At 37.5% G+C, this 18,530-nt stretch overlaps 1 protein-coding gene across 2 annotated transcripts; it reads left to right on the forward strand.

The window, feature by feature from the left end:
* Positions 1–1,011: 1,011 nt before the first annotated feature.
* On the forward strand, positions 1,012–13,155 carry TRAPPC6B (trafficking protein particle complex subunit 6B). Of its 2 annotated transcripts, none has more exons than XM_006053768.4 (6): positions 1,012–1,419; positions 7,231–7,298; positions 8,220–8,337; positions 9,296–9,379; positions 11,067–11,160; positions 12,001–13,155. In XM_006053768.4, the coding sequence occupies exons 1-6, from the start codon at positions 1,339–1,341 to the stop codon at positions 12,030–12,032; spliced, it is 477 nt and encodes a 158-aa protein (XP_006053830.1). In that variant the 5' UTR covers positions 1,012–1,338; the 3' UTR covers positions 12,033–13,155. The 2 variants fall into 2 exon arrangements, with proteins under 2 accessions (XP_006053830.1, XP_006053831.1); XM_006053769.4 differs by lacking the exon at positions 1,012–1,419 and adding an exon at positions 1,476–1,538.
* The last annotated feature ends 5,375 nt before the right edge of the window (positions 13,156–18,530 follow it).

Genomic DNA, 18,530 nt, shown 5'->3' on the forward strand with positions numbered 1-18,530 from the left:
AAGGGTTTGTTGAAACATATGCTTTTGTGGTGGTTGAAAAAACCGATTGAAACGTTAGAAGGGACATGTTTAAAAACAAACCCACCTCAATTCCAATTATGGTACATGGTCTTAAATTTTATTAAAGGATATGAAGAGTTGAAAGGTTAACAATTTGAGAAACTCAGCGTTACTTTTGAGGGAAGCAATGAATTCATTGGGCAAAAAATCTCTTAAGTTGCTAAGAAAAGAACTAATCATAGGCGCAGCAACATGTTTAAGCCAAAGTTTGCCAAATTTAAAATGTGCATATGGTCTAACATTTGTATTTGCACGTCTGCAGCGGTTGTCCCACATCCACCATAGATTCTTATATGAACTCCATCCCACAGTGACGTCGCATTTCTGAAGTCTTTTATTTGCATTTTCTGATTAAAATTTCCCTGTTCTTTCCTTACTCCATCCACTTTGTCCCTTACTCCCAGTAAACTTCCTGGCGGCCAAAATGGCTCTAAATCTTACACCTGGACTTCCCTGGTGGCTCAGATGGTAAAGCGTCTGCCTACAATGCGGGAGACCCGGGTTCAATTCCTGCGTCGGAAAGATCCCCTGGAGAAGGAAATGGCAACCCACTCCAGTTTGGGATAATTTCTCAGTATACCTAAAATGTATCAGTTCAGTTCAGTCCTCAGTCGTGTCCGACTCTGCATGCACTGCAGCACGTCAGGCTTCCCTGTCCATCACCAATCTAAAATTTATAGCCTGAAAACATGATTTATTCACTCCTTACAACTTTTCATATTTAGGAACATATAACAGAAGTGGAAGCTTTTAATGAAGCTATTAGACATTGTTGTCAGTTCTAACAAAACAAATTAACAGAGATGGCTGCGGGAGCCCTTCTCTTATCTTAGCAACTTCGCCATTTAGCACACGAGAAATCCTTCCTCCTATCGGCGCCAGCGGTTCACCCCGGGCAAGGAACTCTGTGACCATAGAGCTGGCGGAATGCCGGGGTAGAGGGGACCGGATGTTGTTTTTTCACCTCCCCGCCTAGGGGCCGGAACGGGTCTGCACGGGCTGGGTTTGGTTCCCGTTGCTGTCAGACTCTCCCGTTCAGCCGTAGGGCTGAGTGGCCCTGGGGTGAGGTCGCCCCGGGACCAGACTCGCTCCATTACCAACCTTCAGGAAGCTGCGGGGATTCCTGGTCTCCTAGCAACGAGGGCCCGGCCGCGGACTGGGCCCGGCCGCGGACTGAGCCAGCCGCGTAGCTGTCCAAGCATTTGGGGCGCTATCCAGAATCCCTAAGCGGGACCCAAACGGGAGCCGAAACCCCGAGCTTGGAAAAATAAACAGGAAATGGCGGACGAGGCGTTGTTTTTGCTTCTGCATAACGAGATGGTGTCTGGAGTGTACAAGTCCGCGGAGCAGGGGGAGGTGGTGAGTGCTGCCACACGCCCTGACACTCCTTGTTTCCACTCAGTTCTTTCCTTCAACCCCTGTCCTATCGCATGCCACGCGTCTCCTCCAGAAGTGTAGACAAATTGGTCCACCTTCAGGTATCCTAAGCCTTAGAACCTGTCAGCTGTCTTCAGTCTTGCATTCTTGTCTCTTTGTGTCTTCTACTCTATGATACTTTTTTGTCCAGTCCCGTATCTGTGTCTGGCAGGCCACAGATTTTCTTAGTTTCGTCCCTTCCATGTGTTGTCCCTGCCCTGCTTTGCTGCAGAGTTAACTGCTGATTTTGGCACCCCTACTTAATTCCAGTGTCACTTCCAGCAGTTCCCAGTTGTCCACTGGACAGACCTCTCCTAGCCAGAGAATCCTGTCCCTCCCTCCACATCCCTAACCCTCTCTAACACTCCAGGAAACTCAGAGAAAGAAGGTTAATGAGATTTGAGGTCGAAGCAAAGGAAACTTTGCATGTGTTACTATGATTAGGAAACACAATGTAAAAAATTTAGTGTGCTTTATATGTCAGAGCTGGACGCTGAGGATATAGTAATGAAGAAGGAAACAATGGCCCCATTCTTCTGAAAGTTACTTCTAATCACTAACTGATTCATTTAGAAAATATGTTAAGTGTATTGTGGGCCTGACACTTATATTAATAAGATGAAGTCCCTGCCTTACAGTCATTGGGGAATGTGGGTTCAATGAATAATTAACAGTATTGGGTGGTATGAAATAATGGAGTTGTAGGATTTCATATATAAAGTATTCTAAAGTCATGCTCAGGTCAGAAGCTCTAGTTTTTATAATGCTGTTGATAAAGAGGGGTAGAAAGTAAGGGCAGGACAAGCATCCTAGGCAAAGGAAAAGTCATAGTGGAATGAAAGGTATAGAGTAGTTAAATATGCCTACATATTTATGAGTATTATAATACACCTACATATTTATGAGTGAATATGAGTATTCACTGTGTCTAGATTGAATAGGTGGAGAGTGAAAACTGTTGAAAGCTGAAGCTAGAAAGAACCTTGTATGATTAAAAATATGGACCTTCTCAGTGGATGATTTTTAAAAAGAATGACACAGTCCATTTGCATTTCAGAAAGATTAAAGTATTCTTTGGACTGGAGAGGGAACCTTTTGTAGTGAGAAGCTCCATTATTATAGGAGTCCAGGCAGGAGATGATGAAGATCTGGATAAAGAGAAGAGGAGAGAGCGGTTTGAGAGATAGGAGGCCGAATCTCTTAAGAGTTGATTAGGTATAGGAATGAGAATTGAAAATTATCCCCAGGTGTTTAGCTTGAGCCGCTGGGTTGGATGGAGAAGGAATAAAGAAGAGGTGAAGATACTGAATTGTTTTGGACTGGTTGAATTTGTGGCACCTTAGGACATCCAGGAAGAGGTACTGTCAGTTTGTGAACTATAAGCAGGATACTATCTGTTTTAGGGGGCTGTAACAAAGATGCCAAAGTGATTTATACAGAAATTCATTTCTCACAGTTCTGAAGGCTGGGAAGTACAGTCAAGGCACCAGAAAATTCAGTGTCTGGTGAAAGCCTCCTCCTGGTTTATAGATAGATGTGTTTTGGCTGTCTGCTCACATGGTGGAAAGGGACTAGCTAGCTCTCTGGGGTATCTTTTATACAGGCACTAATGTTTTTCTTGAGGGCTCCACCCTCAAGACAGAATCATTTCCCAAGGCCCCTACCTTCTAATACCATCTGGGGGTTAGGATTTCAACAAACAAATTTTGGGGAGATACATTCAGTCTTTGGTATTAATTATGCATTAGAGATATTAATAGGAAGACATCAGGAAGAGTATTGGAAATAAAGCAAATTTTATCCCTTTATTTTTTTGGGGGGGCCACAGCTTGCAGCATGCAGGATCTTAGTTCCCAGACTGAACTCACGCCCTCGGCAGTGAGTCCTAACCACAGAACCACCAGGGAATCCCACAAAGTCTATTATTCAGTTCCATCAGTAATAAGAGATTTTTTCCAAATTACACACTTTTGACTTTAACAACCAGTAGTTAATGTTTAGCATCTTTGCTAAGTGCTAGTGCTTAATGGCTGGAGAAGGCGATGGCACCCCACTCCAGTACTCTTGCCTGGAAAATCCTGTGGACGGAGGAGCCCAGTAGGCTGCAGTCCATGGGGTCACTCAGAGTCAGACAGGACTGAGCTACTTCACTTTCACTTTTCACCTTCATGCATTGGAGAAGGAAATGGCAACCCACTCCAGTGTTCTTGCCTGGAGAATCCCAGGGATGGGGAGCCTGGTGGGCTGCCATCTATGGGGTCGCACAGAGTCGGACACGACTGAAGCGACTTAGCAGTAGCAGTAGCAGTAGCAGTAGTAGTAGTGCTTAATGGCAGACATTTGTGTTTGTGTAGAGTTCAGTTCAGTTCAGTTCATTCGCTCAATTGTGTCCGACTCTTTGCGACCCCATGGATCGCAGCAAGCCAGGCCTCCCTGTCTATCACCAACTCCCGGAGTTCACTCAGACTCACGTCCATCGAGTCAGTGATGCCATCCAGCCATCTCGTCCTCTGTCGGCCCCTTCTCCTCCTGCCCCCAATCCCTCCCAGCATCAGAGTCTTTTCCAATGAGTCAACTCTTCCCATGAGGTGGCCAAAGTACTGGAGTTTCAGCTTTAGCATCATTCCTTCCAAAGAAATCCCAGGGCTGATCTCCTTCAGAATGGACTGGTTGGATCTCCTTGCAGTCCAAGGGACTTAGCTTTCCTTAAATCCTTTTCCCCAGAGAATAATTAGTAACACACCTCTTTTACTCTTTTATCATAAAATCCCTGCTCCCTGCCCCACCACATATGCATCAGCTTGCTTCATTCTGCTCTCTTCTACTTTCTTTCCCTCTTTCAGCTCTTGCCCAGGAAAACCTTTTTTAAAAATCCCTTTCCCCCGCTCAATGGGTTAGCCAAAATAAAACAAAACGGTTGTTCTAATCGTGACTGATAATTTTGAGAGATGTGCTAGTCCTATAAGAGAAAGGAAATCCAAAAGTTTTGAATCATTAAAAATAACTTTCTTTTCCTATTGCAGTTTGTGTATGGTGGGGAAAAAACTGTAAGTGCAAAAAGCAAAAAGGATTTTTAAAAAGTTATGTAGTAGCCTTGATGATTAGAATCCATACTGGCATCTCGGTGTATGAGGGTTTGTTAAGTCTCTGAGTGTGCTTCAAATTTTTCATAATAAAAAAATGTAAACAAAAGACATAATTCTATCATCCAGAGATGGTCTTTATATATCTTTTTAGACATGAAGTCATAAATTTAAGTGATATCAAGGAAAAGACTAATATTCTCACACTTCAAATCAATAATTTTCCAACTGTGCCGAAGAGGTATTAAATCTAATAATTGAATAACTGGACATTTAGCAATTTATTGGGAATCATTTTTTTTTACACTAATGGATAAAATATTCCTAAGTTTTTCTTAAAAATTTGATACTTAGTAGTGAGCACTCATAGATGCCAAAGTAAATGAGCAAGTAGCAACATCAGAAGGTTTTCCTTGGGCTTAATTCAAGTTCATATGATTCATAGTTAAGATTTGAGAATGTCTGCATATAAGCGTATTTCCTGCTTATCAATATATTCCTGGGTGATTCTACAAAGAGTAGATTGTTTCACAAAGAGCATCATGATTTACAGGTCATTCTGCCTGAGCATGTTTGGAAACGGGTGTGGAAATTAACAGAGTGGTGCTGTATGGTCCAATGGAGAAACAACACAATTTGGTTTTTAGAAAGTCTATAGCATAAATACAGAAAATAAATCAAAGAAGAAAAAACTAGAGACAAGGAGATCAGTTGGAAGGCCCTAACTGAAGACCAGGAGAGAAAGGTTAAGAGCTAATTTAAGCAGTCAGGAGACAGAAGATGGATTTGGAAAAGCATGTACGTGACAGGCTCCACAGGACTGCAATGTGTGTGTAGGCTTGGCAGCACAGAGGTGAAGGAAATGGAAGTTGTCTGGTTGTAGTAACTAGATAGATAGTGGTGCCATTAATGAGGTTAAAGAATTTTGGAGGCAGAGCAAGCTGAGGATGCTAAGATAATATCATTTTGAACATGCCGTATTTAAGGGGCCTTTGGGACCTTGGGGCTTCCCAGGTGGCGCTAGTGGTAAAGAATCCACCTGCAACCCAGGAGACGCAGGAGACATGGGTTCGATCTCTGGGTTGGGAAGATCCCCTGGAGTTAGGCATGGCAACCCACTCCAGTATTCTTGCCTGGAGAATCCCAGACAGAGGAGCCTGATGGGCAACAGTCAACGGGGTCGCAAAGAGTTGGACACAACTGAGCATGCACACAGTGGGACCGCTAGATGATTGTGTCTGCTAAAATCTGTACTAGAAATAAAGATTTAGTAGTTATGGCAATCCACTCCAGTACTCTTGCTTGGAAAATCCCATGGATGGAGGAGCCTGGTAGGCTGTAGTCCACGGGGTCGCTAAGAGTCGGACACAACTAAGCGACTTCTTTTTCACTTTTCACTTTCATGCATTGGAGAAGGAAATGGCAACCCACTCCAGTGTTCTTGCCTGGAGAATCCCAGGGACAGGGGAGCCTGGTGGGCTTCCGTCTATGGGGTCGCACAGAGTCAGACACGACTGAAGCGACTTAGCAGCAGCAGCAGCAGTCAGCCCTGTTAGTGGAGTACTTAGAAGAAAGTTCAGCAGATAATGAGGCTTGTGGTGTTAATGGAAGACAAAGGCTTTAAAATATATAAAATTTCTTGCCCTCTTGTTGCTGTATTCTAGTAGGTGGGGATAGAGGAATACGAACAGTATAAAATTAGTAAAATGTATATTAGGTTAAATGGTGAAAGAAGTTCTTGGAGACAAATTAAGCAGAGAAATTAGAGCATCAGAATCACTTTTGGAGGGCTTCTTAAAACACAGGTTACTGACCCATACCTACAGTTTCTGATTCACTGAATTGGGGGTGGGGTTACAGAATTTGCAATTTTTGCAAGTTCCCATGTGATGCTGATGTTGCTAGTCTTGGGACACACTTTGAGAATCATTAGGTAGTTTCTGAAGTGGAATGATACTATAGTTTTAAAAGACTGAAATTAGCCTCATTGAGATGATGACATGTGAGTGAAGACCTAAAGCCAGTGAGGTGGTCACGTGAGTATCTAGATGGAGAGCTGCCTGGAGCCTGCCTGGCATGTTTAAGGACAGCAAGGAAATCAGTGAAGCTGGATGGAGTGAATGAAGAAGAGGAGGTGGGGTTAGAGAGGCACAGGAGTCTGGATTGTATAGGGCTTTGTAGGTCGTCCAGAGAATTTTGAGAGTCTTTGACATGGGTGGTATTTAAAGCCTTAAGAGTGGATGAGATTGTCAAAGGAAGAGTGAGGCAATTGCATGATTCCAGAAATAGGATGGTGGGGTCACCACCTAAGATACACTGGGAAATGGAAAGCTTGGATGACTCTAAGAGACATTTTGAAGCAGAACTTAGAACTTAGTGACAGCACAAAGGGAATGACAGAAAAAAGTCAAAAGCGATACCTTGACTTCAGTTTTATAACGGAAAGAATAGTTGAAAATGGAAAAAGCCAGGGAAAGCAGGAAGAGTAACTGGGAAGAGGCTTTGGCATTTCTGAAAAGTAGTAACAGTTCTCTGTTTATCTTATTGCTTTATGAAAATGATTAAGAAAACTCAAATATGACCTGTAATTCACTTTTTCTCACAATGTTTCAGTGAAATATTTACATTCTGGCATTCTAAAATTATTCAAAACTATTATTTTTTTAAATAGGAAAATGGACGCTGTATAACTAAACTGGAAAACATGGGGTTTCGAGTGGGACAAGGATTGATAGAAAGGTGAGCAGTATGGATTTGAAAATTTTCTTCCAGGTAGGTTATGAACAAAGATGATCCATTTCAAAAGATTGCATAAAACTTGAGAACTTTCATTTTAATTCCTAAATTTTATTTATTCTCTGTTCTTTATTCACAGATTGAAATTTCTTTTTAGGTCTGATGCTATTTTAACTCAGTTATCCAACTTTCATGTTTCAAAATTTGAAGAAAATATGTATTTGTTTTAAATTTTTTTCCTCAAAACTTTGGAGTGCTGAAACAACTAAAATCTTGTTGCATTTCCTACTTAAGCTAGTAGGTTCTTTATCCTAAATGGAATATGGTTTAAATGCGTACCTTAGTCTCTGTTTATGCATGTGATCATCTTCAAACTTACAGATCAATTTCTTATAGTATTCTTTTCTCCCTATCTGAAATAACTGAACTCTTATATTTTCCTGATCTTCCTTCATGGCTCAGGTGGTAAAGAATCCACCTGCAATGCAGGAGACCTGGGTTCGATCCCTGGATTGGGAAGATCTCCTGGAGAAGGAAATGGCAACCCACTCCAGTATTCTTACCTGGAAAATCCCATGGACAGAGGAGCCTGGCAAGCAACAGTCCATGGGTCGCAAGGAGTCGGACACGACTGAGCGACCACTCTTTCTTTCAAATTATAACAGTACCATGATCATGCTCAGCTTTTTTAAAAAAAATGTCAGCTGTACCTAAAATTGCTTACTGTTAGACTAATTTTAGCCCATCATTATATAACAGAATGTGAATTCACTGAAATGGGAACTACTTTGCTTGGTGCTTATCACTTTATGACTGTTAGTAAATGTTCAGTGCTATTGTGGCATTTGCAAATTAGTGAATAATTTGCCCCTCCTGCTTTCTCTGGATGAAAAGTACTGTATTACTTCTAGTTGATCTTTTTAGGTTTACAAAAGATACTGCAAGGTTCAAGGATGAGTTAGATATCATGAAGTTCATTTGTAAAGATTTTTGGACTACAGTATTCAAGAAACAAATCGACAATCTAAGGACAAATCATCAGGTATTTAGATAAATTAAGGTCTATTTTTTAAAGTCCTTTATCTTAATATAAATGTCCTATTTTAGTGATTTACTTGTTATATAAAACTTAATTTCTCAGCAACTTAGGAATGTTTCTATGTTATTAATACATCATCACTTTTTTTCTCTAATAGGGTATAGTGAATAAAGACAAGGGCAGTTATCTATATGACAGCTGTCCCTTTCTCTCAATAAAATTTTAAGTTTTAAAAAATAGCAAATATCAGAATGATAACAGTTTTAGGGCTTGGTTCTTTCATTATTATTACTTAGTGGTGATAATATGCAGAACCACAGATATATCACATTTCTGTCTTTCAAGTAATTCCTGAAGTCTCATTGTAATTCTTGCCTGTTCAGTTGCCATTGTATTTTTTATTCTTAAAATATTTTGTTAATATAAAAGTTAATAGGCTGCCTGAGAGATTATGCAAAAATTGACTTATTTTGTAAATTCTAGGAGATATTTAGAATATATTTGGCATTTACTGAAGTATAAAAAATGAAAATAATGTTATCTCTTAGCAACCAGTAGAATTCATTTTTTCAAATAACATCAGCCTTAGCCTAGAAGTACTTGAAATGCTTAGGGGGAAAAGTGACTCTAATTATTGGCTTTCAAGGTATGAGTTAATTAGATATAGCTGCTAATTTCACCTAGAATGTATTTTTGATTCTTTCACACGAGACTGAATTCTTTAAGGATAGGAACTGTTTTATGTATCTTTATATCTTTAGTATCTTTAAAGTATTCAGTAAATATTAGTGTTATAAATGATGAACAACTCTTCAACTTGAACACTGCAACACTTCTTTGTATAAAGAAAATTTGACCAATGGAAGGGAGAGTTTTAATAACTTTTAAAAATTCTTAAATTGTTTTGAAGGGAAGAGTACAGATTACATTGACTTTGGATGTTTTTCTATTTTTGGGACAGGGCATCTATGTACTTCAGGACAACAAATTTCGCCTACTTACTCAAATGTCTGCAGGAAAACAATATTTAGAACATGCATCAAAGGTATTTAATAGAATAAAAGATTGGTTTTTTATTATGAAACAAGTAGAAATGTTGGGAAAAGTATAATGCTAATAACAGACTTGAATTCAAAATGTTTTTAAATTGTTCCTTTTGTCTAAATACTTCTCTATGAAATAGAAAGATATTTATCATATTGAAATAGTTTATATTAACTTGTAACTAAGTAGGCTTATGATGACCAATTCAAGAAACACTGTAGTTTAAATGCCATTAAAAATGTAGATTAATGATAAGATTCTCAAATATAGTATGGATACATCAGAAAAGATACTCAAGCTTAAAAAACTGGTATTACCTATACAAAATTATTCACCTCGGAGTTCATATTTACAATCTCCATCAGTAAATTTAAAAAAATTTTAATATAGTTAATATTTGTTTCTAAGAATATATGTTTTGTATTAAGTATAACTGCATTTCAGGGTTTCATGTATTTTTTTTCAGTCTCAAGTAGGAATAAATAAATAGGCCAGATGTATTACAGAAAAGCTGACAAGTTTTAATATAAAGGTTCCTTTGAAATGATTAAAATACATTGGGCAGTATGTAAAAGCTGCTTTTTATCTGTAAAATTTGTCCACACCTAAATTATCTAACACAAAGGCAGTTTAGTATAGTGGGAAGAGGATGAACTTGGGACCAAATAAATCTAGATTTTAAGCTAACTCCACAACTTATAGCTCCCCTCTTGACCTTAGTTTCCTTATTAATAAAATTGATTGTAACAGTATATTATACACAATCTCTAAGTTCTCTCCCAGTTTATAATTTCATGATTTCATATCTGATTACCTATCAGTACCCATTTATGTATATTATAAAATAATTTCTGTATTATTCATACATATTATTGAATATCATGCAATACAAAAATGTAGATGATAAAATACCTTGGACTGTTTGATTTTGGGTTCTCATTTTTGTGCTGTCTCTGCTATGGCTTAGTCCTATTTCCTTGTTTCCTTAGCAGAGTTTGTCAACATTGGCACTTTGATCCTTTAAACTGGATAAGTCTTTGTTGTGGCAGGCTATAAGTCTTGAACAAGTCAAGATTCTTGGTTGTGGAAAGCAGAAACCAATCTTGATTGAATGGAATCATATTAGTTAGCTTACAGAATTGATGGGAAGGCTCAGAAAACAGGCAAGAACCATGGTTAGGGGAATATCCTGGTGATTTAGTAGTTAGGATTTGCTGTGGCCCAGGTTCAGTCCCTGGTCAGGGAACTGTGATCCCACAACCCATGCAACATGGTGTGGCCAAAATTAAAGAGGAAAAAAAGGCACCATGGGAAGTTAAAGCAGCCAGATCACTCCACAAGGAGCCTAGTTAGCATCCTTCAGGCAGCACTGATGGTAGACACAAGCCACCTTTGCTGTCTCTAGAACTAATTCTAACCTGTTTCCAGCTTGTTTTTGTCACTCACTGTAGAGTCAGGGTCATGGACTAGACCAGTGAGTTGACTGAGCTTAAGTCATGTGTCCGTGTTTAGTTGCCAAGGAGCTGGGAAATCTAATAATAAGAATTTTTAATAATTTGAAAAATTATTATACAGCTTTTCCAAATAAGTGACTTATTAACATCAAGGTTTAACTAAATGTCGTATTTATCAATACCTTTACTGTCTTAGTAAATCCTTAATACTTTTTACACTTTTGTTCCTTTTAGTATTTAGCATTTACATGTGGCTTAATCAGAGGTGGCTTATCAAACTTAGGGATAAAAAGTATTGTAACAGCTGAAGTATCTTCAATGCCTGCCTGTAAGTTGACTTCACATTTCTTAACAAACATTTTTAGCCATTATTTATCACGTCTGGTGTTCTTTGTTTCTTGTTTTTGTTACTTAGAGGACATTTAAAATGCTAAAACCGTTTCATTTTACTCTTGTCAGTTTTAACACAATGTAGTAATATGTAGCATACTTATATTTATAGTCAATGATTTTTAAATTCATAATAGACAATGATTTAAGAAAATGTGCTAAGGAAATGTCAATTTATACGACAATTAAAGGGTGACTCTTAATTTTTAAAGGAAAATTTTAAGATAGCAAATTTCCTTATAATTTTGAAGATTTTTAAAAATTTTCTCAAATACATCTATTATATAACGTTAGATAAAGCCAACTAGTCTTTTATCTGGAGAAGGAAATGGCAACCCACTCCAGTATTCTTGCCTGGAGAATCCCAGGGACGGAGGAGCCTTGTGGGCTGCTGTCTATGGGGTCACACAGAGTCAGACACTACTGAAGCGACTTAGCAGCAGCAGCAGTCTTTTATCACTAAACTCCTTTTCAAAAATCTCTTCACCACAGCTACTAACCAAGAATAAAATTGGCTTGAGCATCACTCTATTTCCTTTCTATTCATAGTAATTAGCAATGAAATACCTAAAATACAGAAATCAGAGAAACAAAGGCACTCATTCCCAAACCAGAGCATCATGATAAAAATGAAACTGACTTTATCAAAGTGTGAAAAGTCATTTGATATAGCAAGTTTCTTGATTGAAACAACTTATTAAATAGAGCAGAAAACGGATGTTTAGACATGTTTACCTTTTACCTGAAATCAAAATGATTTTCATGTTTTCCTTTTTAGGTAAATTTCAAGTGATGATACAGAAGCTGTAAGAACCTACTGAAATGCAAGGCTTTACTAGTGTAAAGAGATAAATTACTCCTGTATAAAGTATTTCAGATGGCAATGATTTAATTACATTGTTGGACATTTGTACTGATATAAGCTATTTGCTAACTTGTATAATGAAAGATGCACTCTTAAGCAGGAGGAAGGTTGTATTTTATCAATTCAAGACAGACCTTAAAGCAGGTAGAGACATTCTACTATAACATACATTTCACTGAAACTATTCAGAATGAAAACCTAATTTCAAATAACTAAATACCAATGCAGGACCCTTATTTAAACATTTTTATTTGCTTAAGAGTGATACATATCTAACCAGAAATGGAGAAGCAAAACTCAGGGTTTGGTAAATTAGTATAAAGAAAAGTATGCACCAACCAGATATTTGTGTAAAAATGAACAAATTTTGGTTTATGAGTTTTAGTTATTAAAAAAGCAAATAGTACACTAAATTTTAAACTTTATTATATTATTGCTTATAATTTATTTCTATTAAGTTTTTATGCATGTATAAGGATTTCATTATATATATTGTGTGTTGTGTGTGATATATCATATTTAACTGCCTAAATTGCTTTAAAACTTTATTTTACTTTCATATAATTCAGTTCTTGAAAGCTCCATTAATGTAATAAAGTAAAATATAGATCTAGATAAAGTGGGATACAGATGTGAAATCAGTGACTCCAGAGCCAAAGAATAATAGGTATTTGAGGAAGGAATTGTTATACTTACTCCTGTTAACAGTTTTGACTTTCCGTGTCTCTCTCCATATGTGGAAGTGCTGGTGAAGATTCTAACATCTGTATTTTTTCCCCTTACTTTTAGTCTTCCCCAAGGGCAGGAGGGTGGATGAAGCGATAGTCACACCAGTATTCATGGGCCCATAAGCTTCTGTGGGTTGAGGTCAGTGCTCATCTAGTGTATCTCGTATCTCTTCTTTCATCTGATGATCATGAAAGGACAAGCATGGAGATGAAAGCTATCATATGAGGATGGCAGGTGCAGATAGAAAGCACTTGAATTGTGCTCTTGAACTAATCAATCCTGGAACTGCTATACCTTTGGACTTTTTCTTTTATAATAAATTCCTTGTATTGTTCAGTCTCTCTTTTGTGTATTTTGTTGTGTGTGTGTGCTCAGTTGTGTCTGACTCTTTGCGACCCCATGGACTGTGGCCCGCCAGGCTCCTCTGTCTATAGAATTCTCCAGTCAAGAATATTGGACTTGGGTGCCATTTCCTTCTCCAGCAGATCTTCCCAATCCACGGACAGAACCTGCATCTCTTGTGTTTCCTGCATTGGCAAGCAGATTCTTTACCATTAGTGCCACCACTTGTAGCCAAAAATTAAGCCTGTCTTGGTAGAGGTGAGGCAAAAGTTAGGTTATACGAGAAACAGTATGGGAATATTGAATTTTCTTTTTTCTATAGGGGGAGGGGAAGACAAAGGTTTACATTTAAAACAATAAAACCATGAGGTGCTAGAGACAATATGAGGTTTTATGATCTTGTAGTAGAGAAGGCCTTTTCAAGACTTGTAGAAAATCAAATAAAGCAAAATAGTAGAAAAAATTAATAGCATATCTTTAAGAAATGGTACTGGGAAAACTGAACACACATCCACATGCAAAAGAATGGAACTGGACCCTTATACGATACACAGGTCCATGAAGATGCTAAGCATCATGACCAATGAGGGAAATGCATATCAAAACCACCATTAGTTACTACCCCACACCAGTTAGGATGGCCATTAAAAAAACCCAAACCAGAAAATGTGTGTTGGCAAGAATATGAAGAAATTGGAACCCTTTGCACTCTCAGTGGGAATGTTAAAATGATACAGCCACTATGGAAGATTTCACAAAAATTTAAAAGTAGAACTACTATATATTCCAGCAATCCCACTTTATAGAGTATTTATTACAAATAATTTAAATCAGGATGTTAAAGAGTTATTTGCATTCCCATGTTCACTGCAGCATTATTAATAGCCAAGAAGTGGAACCAACCTAAAGGTTCATTGTATGTATAAGGATTTTCACTATTTGCTTATATTCATTGATGGCACTTGATTTGTACTGGCAAACAAGGAAATAATGTTCAGCCAGTAAAAAGGATGAAATAGAGCTGTATGTATTTGCTTACATGGAATGATGTTAATTGGTCTTAGAAAGTTTTGTTTTTTTACAGGATACCACACATGCAATATATAAAATACATATTATAAACATAAATATACATGACTATTGAGTGTATCCAAGTTATAAGTAAATTGTACAGTTTAATCCCACAATAAAGATTTTTTTGGGGGTATCTTTCTGTACAACTATATTTTAATTATAGTCATCAACAGCCCTAAGTGAACAGTAAACTTGTGTTGAAGAGCAGATGTATGTTTCAAAAGTAAATATACTGTATGAATGACAAACTGTAGGTAGCTTTATAAACTAGTTTTTATAAACTGTAGTCAGTGGCCTATTCTAACCATGATGACAGTTCAACCCTTGTCTACTAGCCAAACCTCTATAAAGGAACTTAAGCCTGGAGATGTCAGCAGAACTTGTCTCGGTCCATTTGGGCTGCTTTTCTACTATATACTGCTATACTCGTCTTTCTCAGTTTCTAATGCATTTTTATTATTTTTGTCCCCAGATGGTAACTTGAACCACTTTTCATCTAGTTCAGTCTCTAACTGACTTATTCTGCTAAGAGACACAGATGAAATAATCTTATCTTTAAAAAAAAAATGCATACAATAAAAGTACAAACACAATTTAATGAATGCATAATGTTCTCCTGACCAAAAGAAGTAATGAATCTTTTTTTTTTTTCCGGTTGAGCTATTTCTTTTTTTTTTTTTTTTTTTAACCTTTACAATATTGTATTGGTTTTGCCAAATATTGAAATGAATCCGCCATAGGTATACATGTGTTCCCCATCCTGAACCCTCCTCCCTCCTCACTCCCCATACCATCCCTCTGGGTCGTCCCAGTGCACCAGCCCCAAGCATCCAGTATCGTGCATCGACCTGGACTGGCAACTTGTTTCATATATGATATTATACATGTTTCAATGCCATTCTCCCAAATCATCCCACCCTCTCCCTCTCCCACAGAGTCCAAAAGACTGTTCTATACATCAGTGTCTCTTTTGCTGTCTCGCATACAGGGTTATTGTTACCATCTTTCTAAATTCCATATATATGCGGTAGTATACTGTATTGGTGTTTTTCTTTCTGGCTTACTTCACTCTGTATAATAGGCTCATTTCATCCACCTCATTAGAACTGATTCAAATGTATTCTTTTTAATGGCTGAGTAATACTCCATTGTGTATATGTACCACCGCTTTCTTATCCATTCATCTGCTGATGGACATCTAGGTTGCTTCCATGTCCTGGCTATTACAAACAGCGCTGCTATGAACCTTGGGGTACACGTGTCTCTTTCCCTTCTGGTTTCCTCAGTGTGTATGCCCAGCAGTGGGATTGCTGGATCATAAGGCAGTTCTATTTCCAGTTTTTTAAGGAATCTCCACACTGTTCTCCATAGTGGCTGTACTAGTTTGCATTCCCACCAACAGTGTAAGAGGGTTCCCTTTTCTCCACACCCTCTCCAGCATTTATTGCTTGTAGACTTTTGGGTCACAGCCATTCTGACTGGCGTGAAATGGTACCTCATAGTGGTTTTGATTTGCATTTCTCTGATAATGAGTGATGTTGAGCATCTTTTCATGTGTTTGTTAGCCATCTGTATGTCTTCTTTGGAGAAATGTCTATTTAGTTCTTTGGCCCATTTTTTGATTGGGTCATTTATTTTTCTGGAATTGAGCTGTAGGAGTTGCTTGTATATTTTTGAGATTAGTTGTTTTGTCAGTTGCTTCATTTGCTATTATTTTCTCCCATTCTGAAGGCTGTCTTTTCACTTTGCTAATAGTTTCCTTTGTTGTGCAGAAGCTTTTAAGTTTAATTAGGTCCCATTTGTTTATTTTTGCTTTTATTTCCACTATTCTGGGAGGTGGGTCATAGAGGATCCTGCTGTGATATATGTTGGAGAGTGTTTTGCCTAGGTTCTCCTCTAGGAGTTTTATAGTTTCTGGTCTTACGTTTAGATCTTTAATCCATTTTGAGTTTATTTTTGTGTATGGTGTTAGAAAGTGGTCTAGTTTCATTCTTTTACAAGTGGTTGACCAGTTTTCCCAGCACCACTTGTTAAAGAGATTGTCTTTAGTCCATTGTATATTCTTGCCTCCTTTGTCAAAGATAAGGTGTCCATAGGTGCGTGGATTTATCTCTGGGCTTTCTATTTTGTTCCATTGATCTATATTTCTGTCTTTGTGCCAGTACCATACTGTCTTGACGATTGTGGCTTTGTAGTAGAGCCTGAAGTCAGGTAGGTTGATTCCTCCAGTTCCATTCTTCTTTCTCAAGATTGCTTTGGCTATTTGAGGTTTTTTGTATTTCCATACAAATTGTGAAATTATTTGTTCTAGCTCTGTGAAGAGTACCGTTGGTAGCTTGATAGGGATTGCATTGAATCTATAGATTGCTTTGGGTAGTATACTCATTTTCACTATATTGATTCTTCCAATCCATGAACATGGTGTATTTCTCCATCTATTAGTGTCCTCTTTGATTTCTTTCACCAGTGTTTTATAGTTTTCTATATTTGGTCTTTAGTTTCTTTGGGTAGATATATTCCTAAGTATTTTATTCTTTCTGTTGCAATGGTGAATGGAATTGTTTCCTTAATTTCTCTGTTTTCTCATTATTAGTGTATAGGAATGCAAGGGATTTCTGTGTGTTGATTTTATATCCTGCAACTTTACTATAATCATTGATTAGTTCTAGTAATTTTCTGGTGGAGTCTTTAGGGTTTTCTATGTAGAGGATCATGTCATCTGCAAATAGTGAGAGTTTTACTTCTTTTCCAATTTGGATTCCTTTATGTGAAAAAAAAAAAAAAAGGTGCAATCCAATTTATCTGGTCCATACCCCCACAGACCTGATTAAACTAGTGTATGGTAGCTATTATTTTCAAAATAATTACCTCTAAATTCTGTATTTAAAATGTGTAATTTCTCAATGAACTTAAAGCATTTCTGTGTCAAAAAGTTGGAAAAATTTTCCTCTTCAATTTCTCATTAACATCAGAAGACACTTTTATTTGTTAAAGACTTGATAAACCCTTCAGCTATATTGGTAGTCTGCCTAATTATATTTGTGACTTAAAATACCTTGTTTCTACATTCCTAAAAATATCCTTATGCCAAGTTAAGTTATTACAAAAATAAGTTTTCAGTTAAATATTAGAGACCTATAGCTTGCTGGAAAACAGAGGTATAACAGCATTAAAACAGTTTTGTATACCACTTGTCTTCTGTACATGCAAAATTGCGTTTTTTGTTTCTGGTCCTCAGGAATGTTAATTCTTCTGTGTGAGTAGTGACCATAACTACATGCTTAGCCACTAGCCATGGAAAAGTTATACATTAGTTACGACAATAACTGCCCCTTTATACCTTTACTATTAATAAATTAGTCCCTAGCCTTACCCAGTAAAGATCAAATAGCAAAGAACATGAGTCTATTACAAGGCTACTTGTGGTTATTGGTTGGAAATCTAAACTCTTCATGGTAGACACTGCTGGCTGCCTACTCAATAGCCCTTCTCCCCTCTTGTCTAACAGAACCATTTTTGGTAGGAGTGACAATGTGCTCACCAATAATTACATTTTCCAGCCTTCATTCTAAGTAGAAAATATCGTAATTCTGGCAAATAATGTGTAAGTTGAGGATTTCTTGTAATACTTTTCTCCCCTAATAAGACATCAAGAAGTGTGATACCTTTTTATCCTCCCTGGAATGTAGATTCAAAGAGATAAAACAACCATATCATAACTAAAAACATGAAAACTATCCTCTTAGATTGATGAAAGAGAAATCTGGATGTAGCCTAGGATATTTAAGATATTGTTACAGCCAGCTGCTATACCAGCTCTGATCTTAAGCAGAATTAATGAGAAAAAAAAATAAATTCTTAATTTTTAAAACCTCAGTTAAGTTTCAAAAGCAATACTTGACTGTTGGAATCTTATGACTTTCAATCTTACTCTTGGGAACTTCTGGTCAAAGAAAGGAAAAGTTGTACATAAAGATATTTTCTATATTGGATTAGCACTGAAAACATTAAATACCCAACAATAAGAGAATGTTTAAATTCTGGTAAAACACAACTTAAGACTACTAGGCTACCATTTAAAACTCAGTTTTTTGAGGCAATTTCCTGGCAGTCCAGTGGTTTGGACTCCTTGCTTTGATTGCTGAGGGCCCAGGGTTCAATCCCTGGTTGGGGAACTAAGATCCCAGAAGCCATTGTGTGCCACCCCCCTCCCCCACTGCCAAAACCAACCTTTGGAAGACAATGTAGTAGAAAAGATTAAAATACAAAATTATATCTGCTCCATTTATAACTAGTGG

This window comes from Bubalus bubalis, chromosome 20 (genome assembly GCF_019923935.1).
Source record: "Bubalus bubalis isolate 160015118507 breed Murrah chromosome 20, NDDB_SH_1, whole genome shotgun sequence".
NCBI lineage: Eukaryota > Metazoa > Chordata > Mammalia > Artiodactyla > Bovidae > Bubalus > Bubalus bubalis.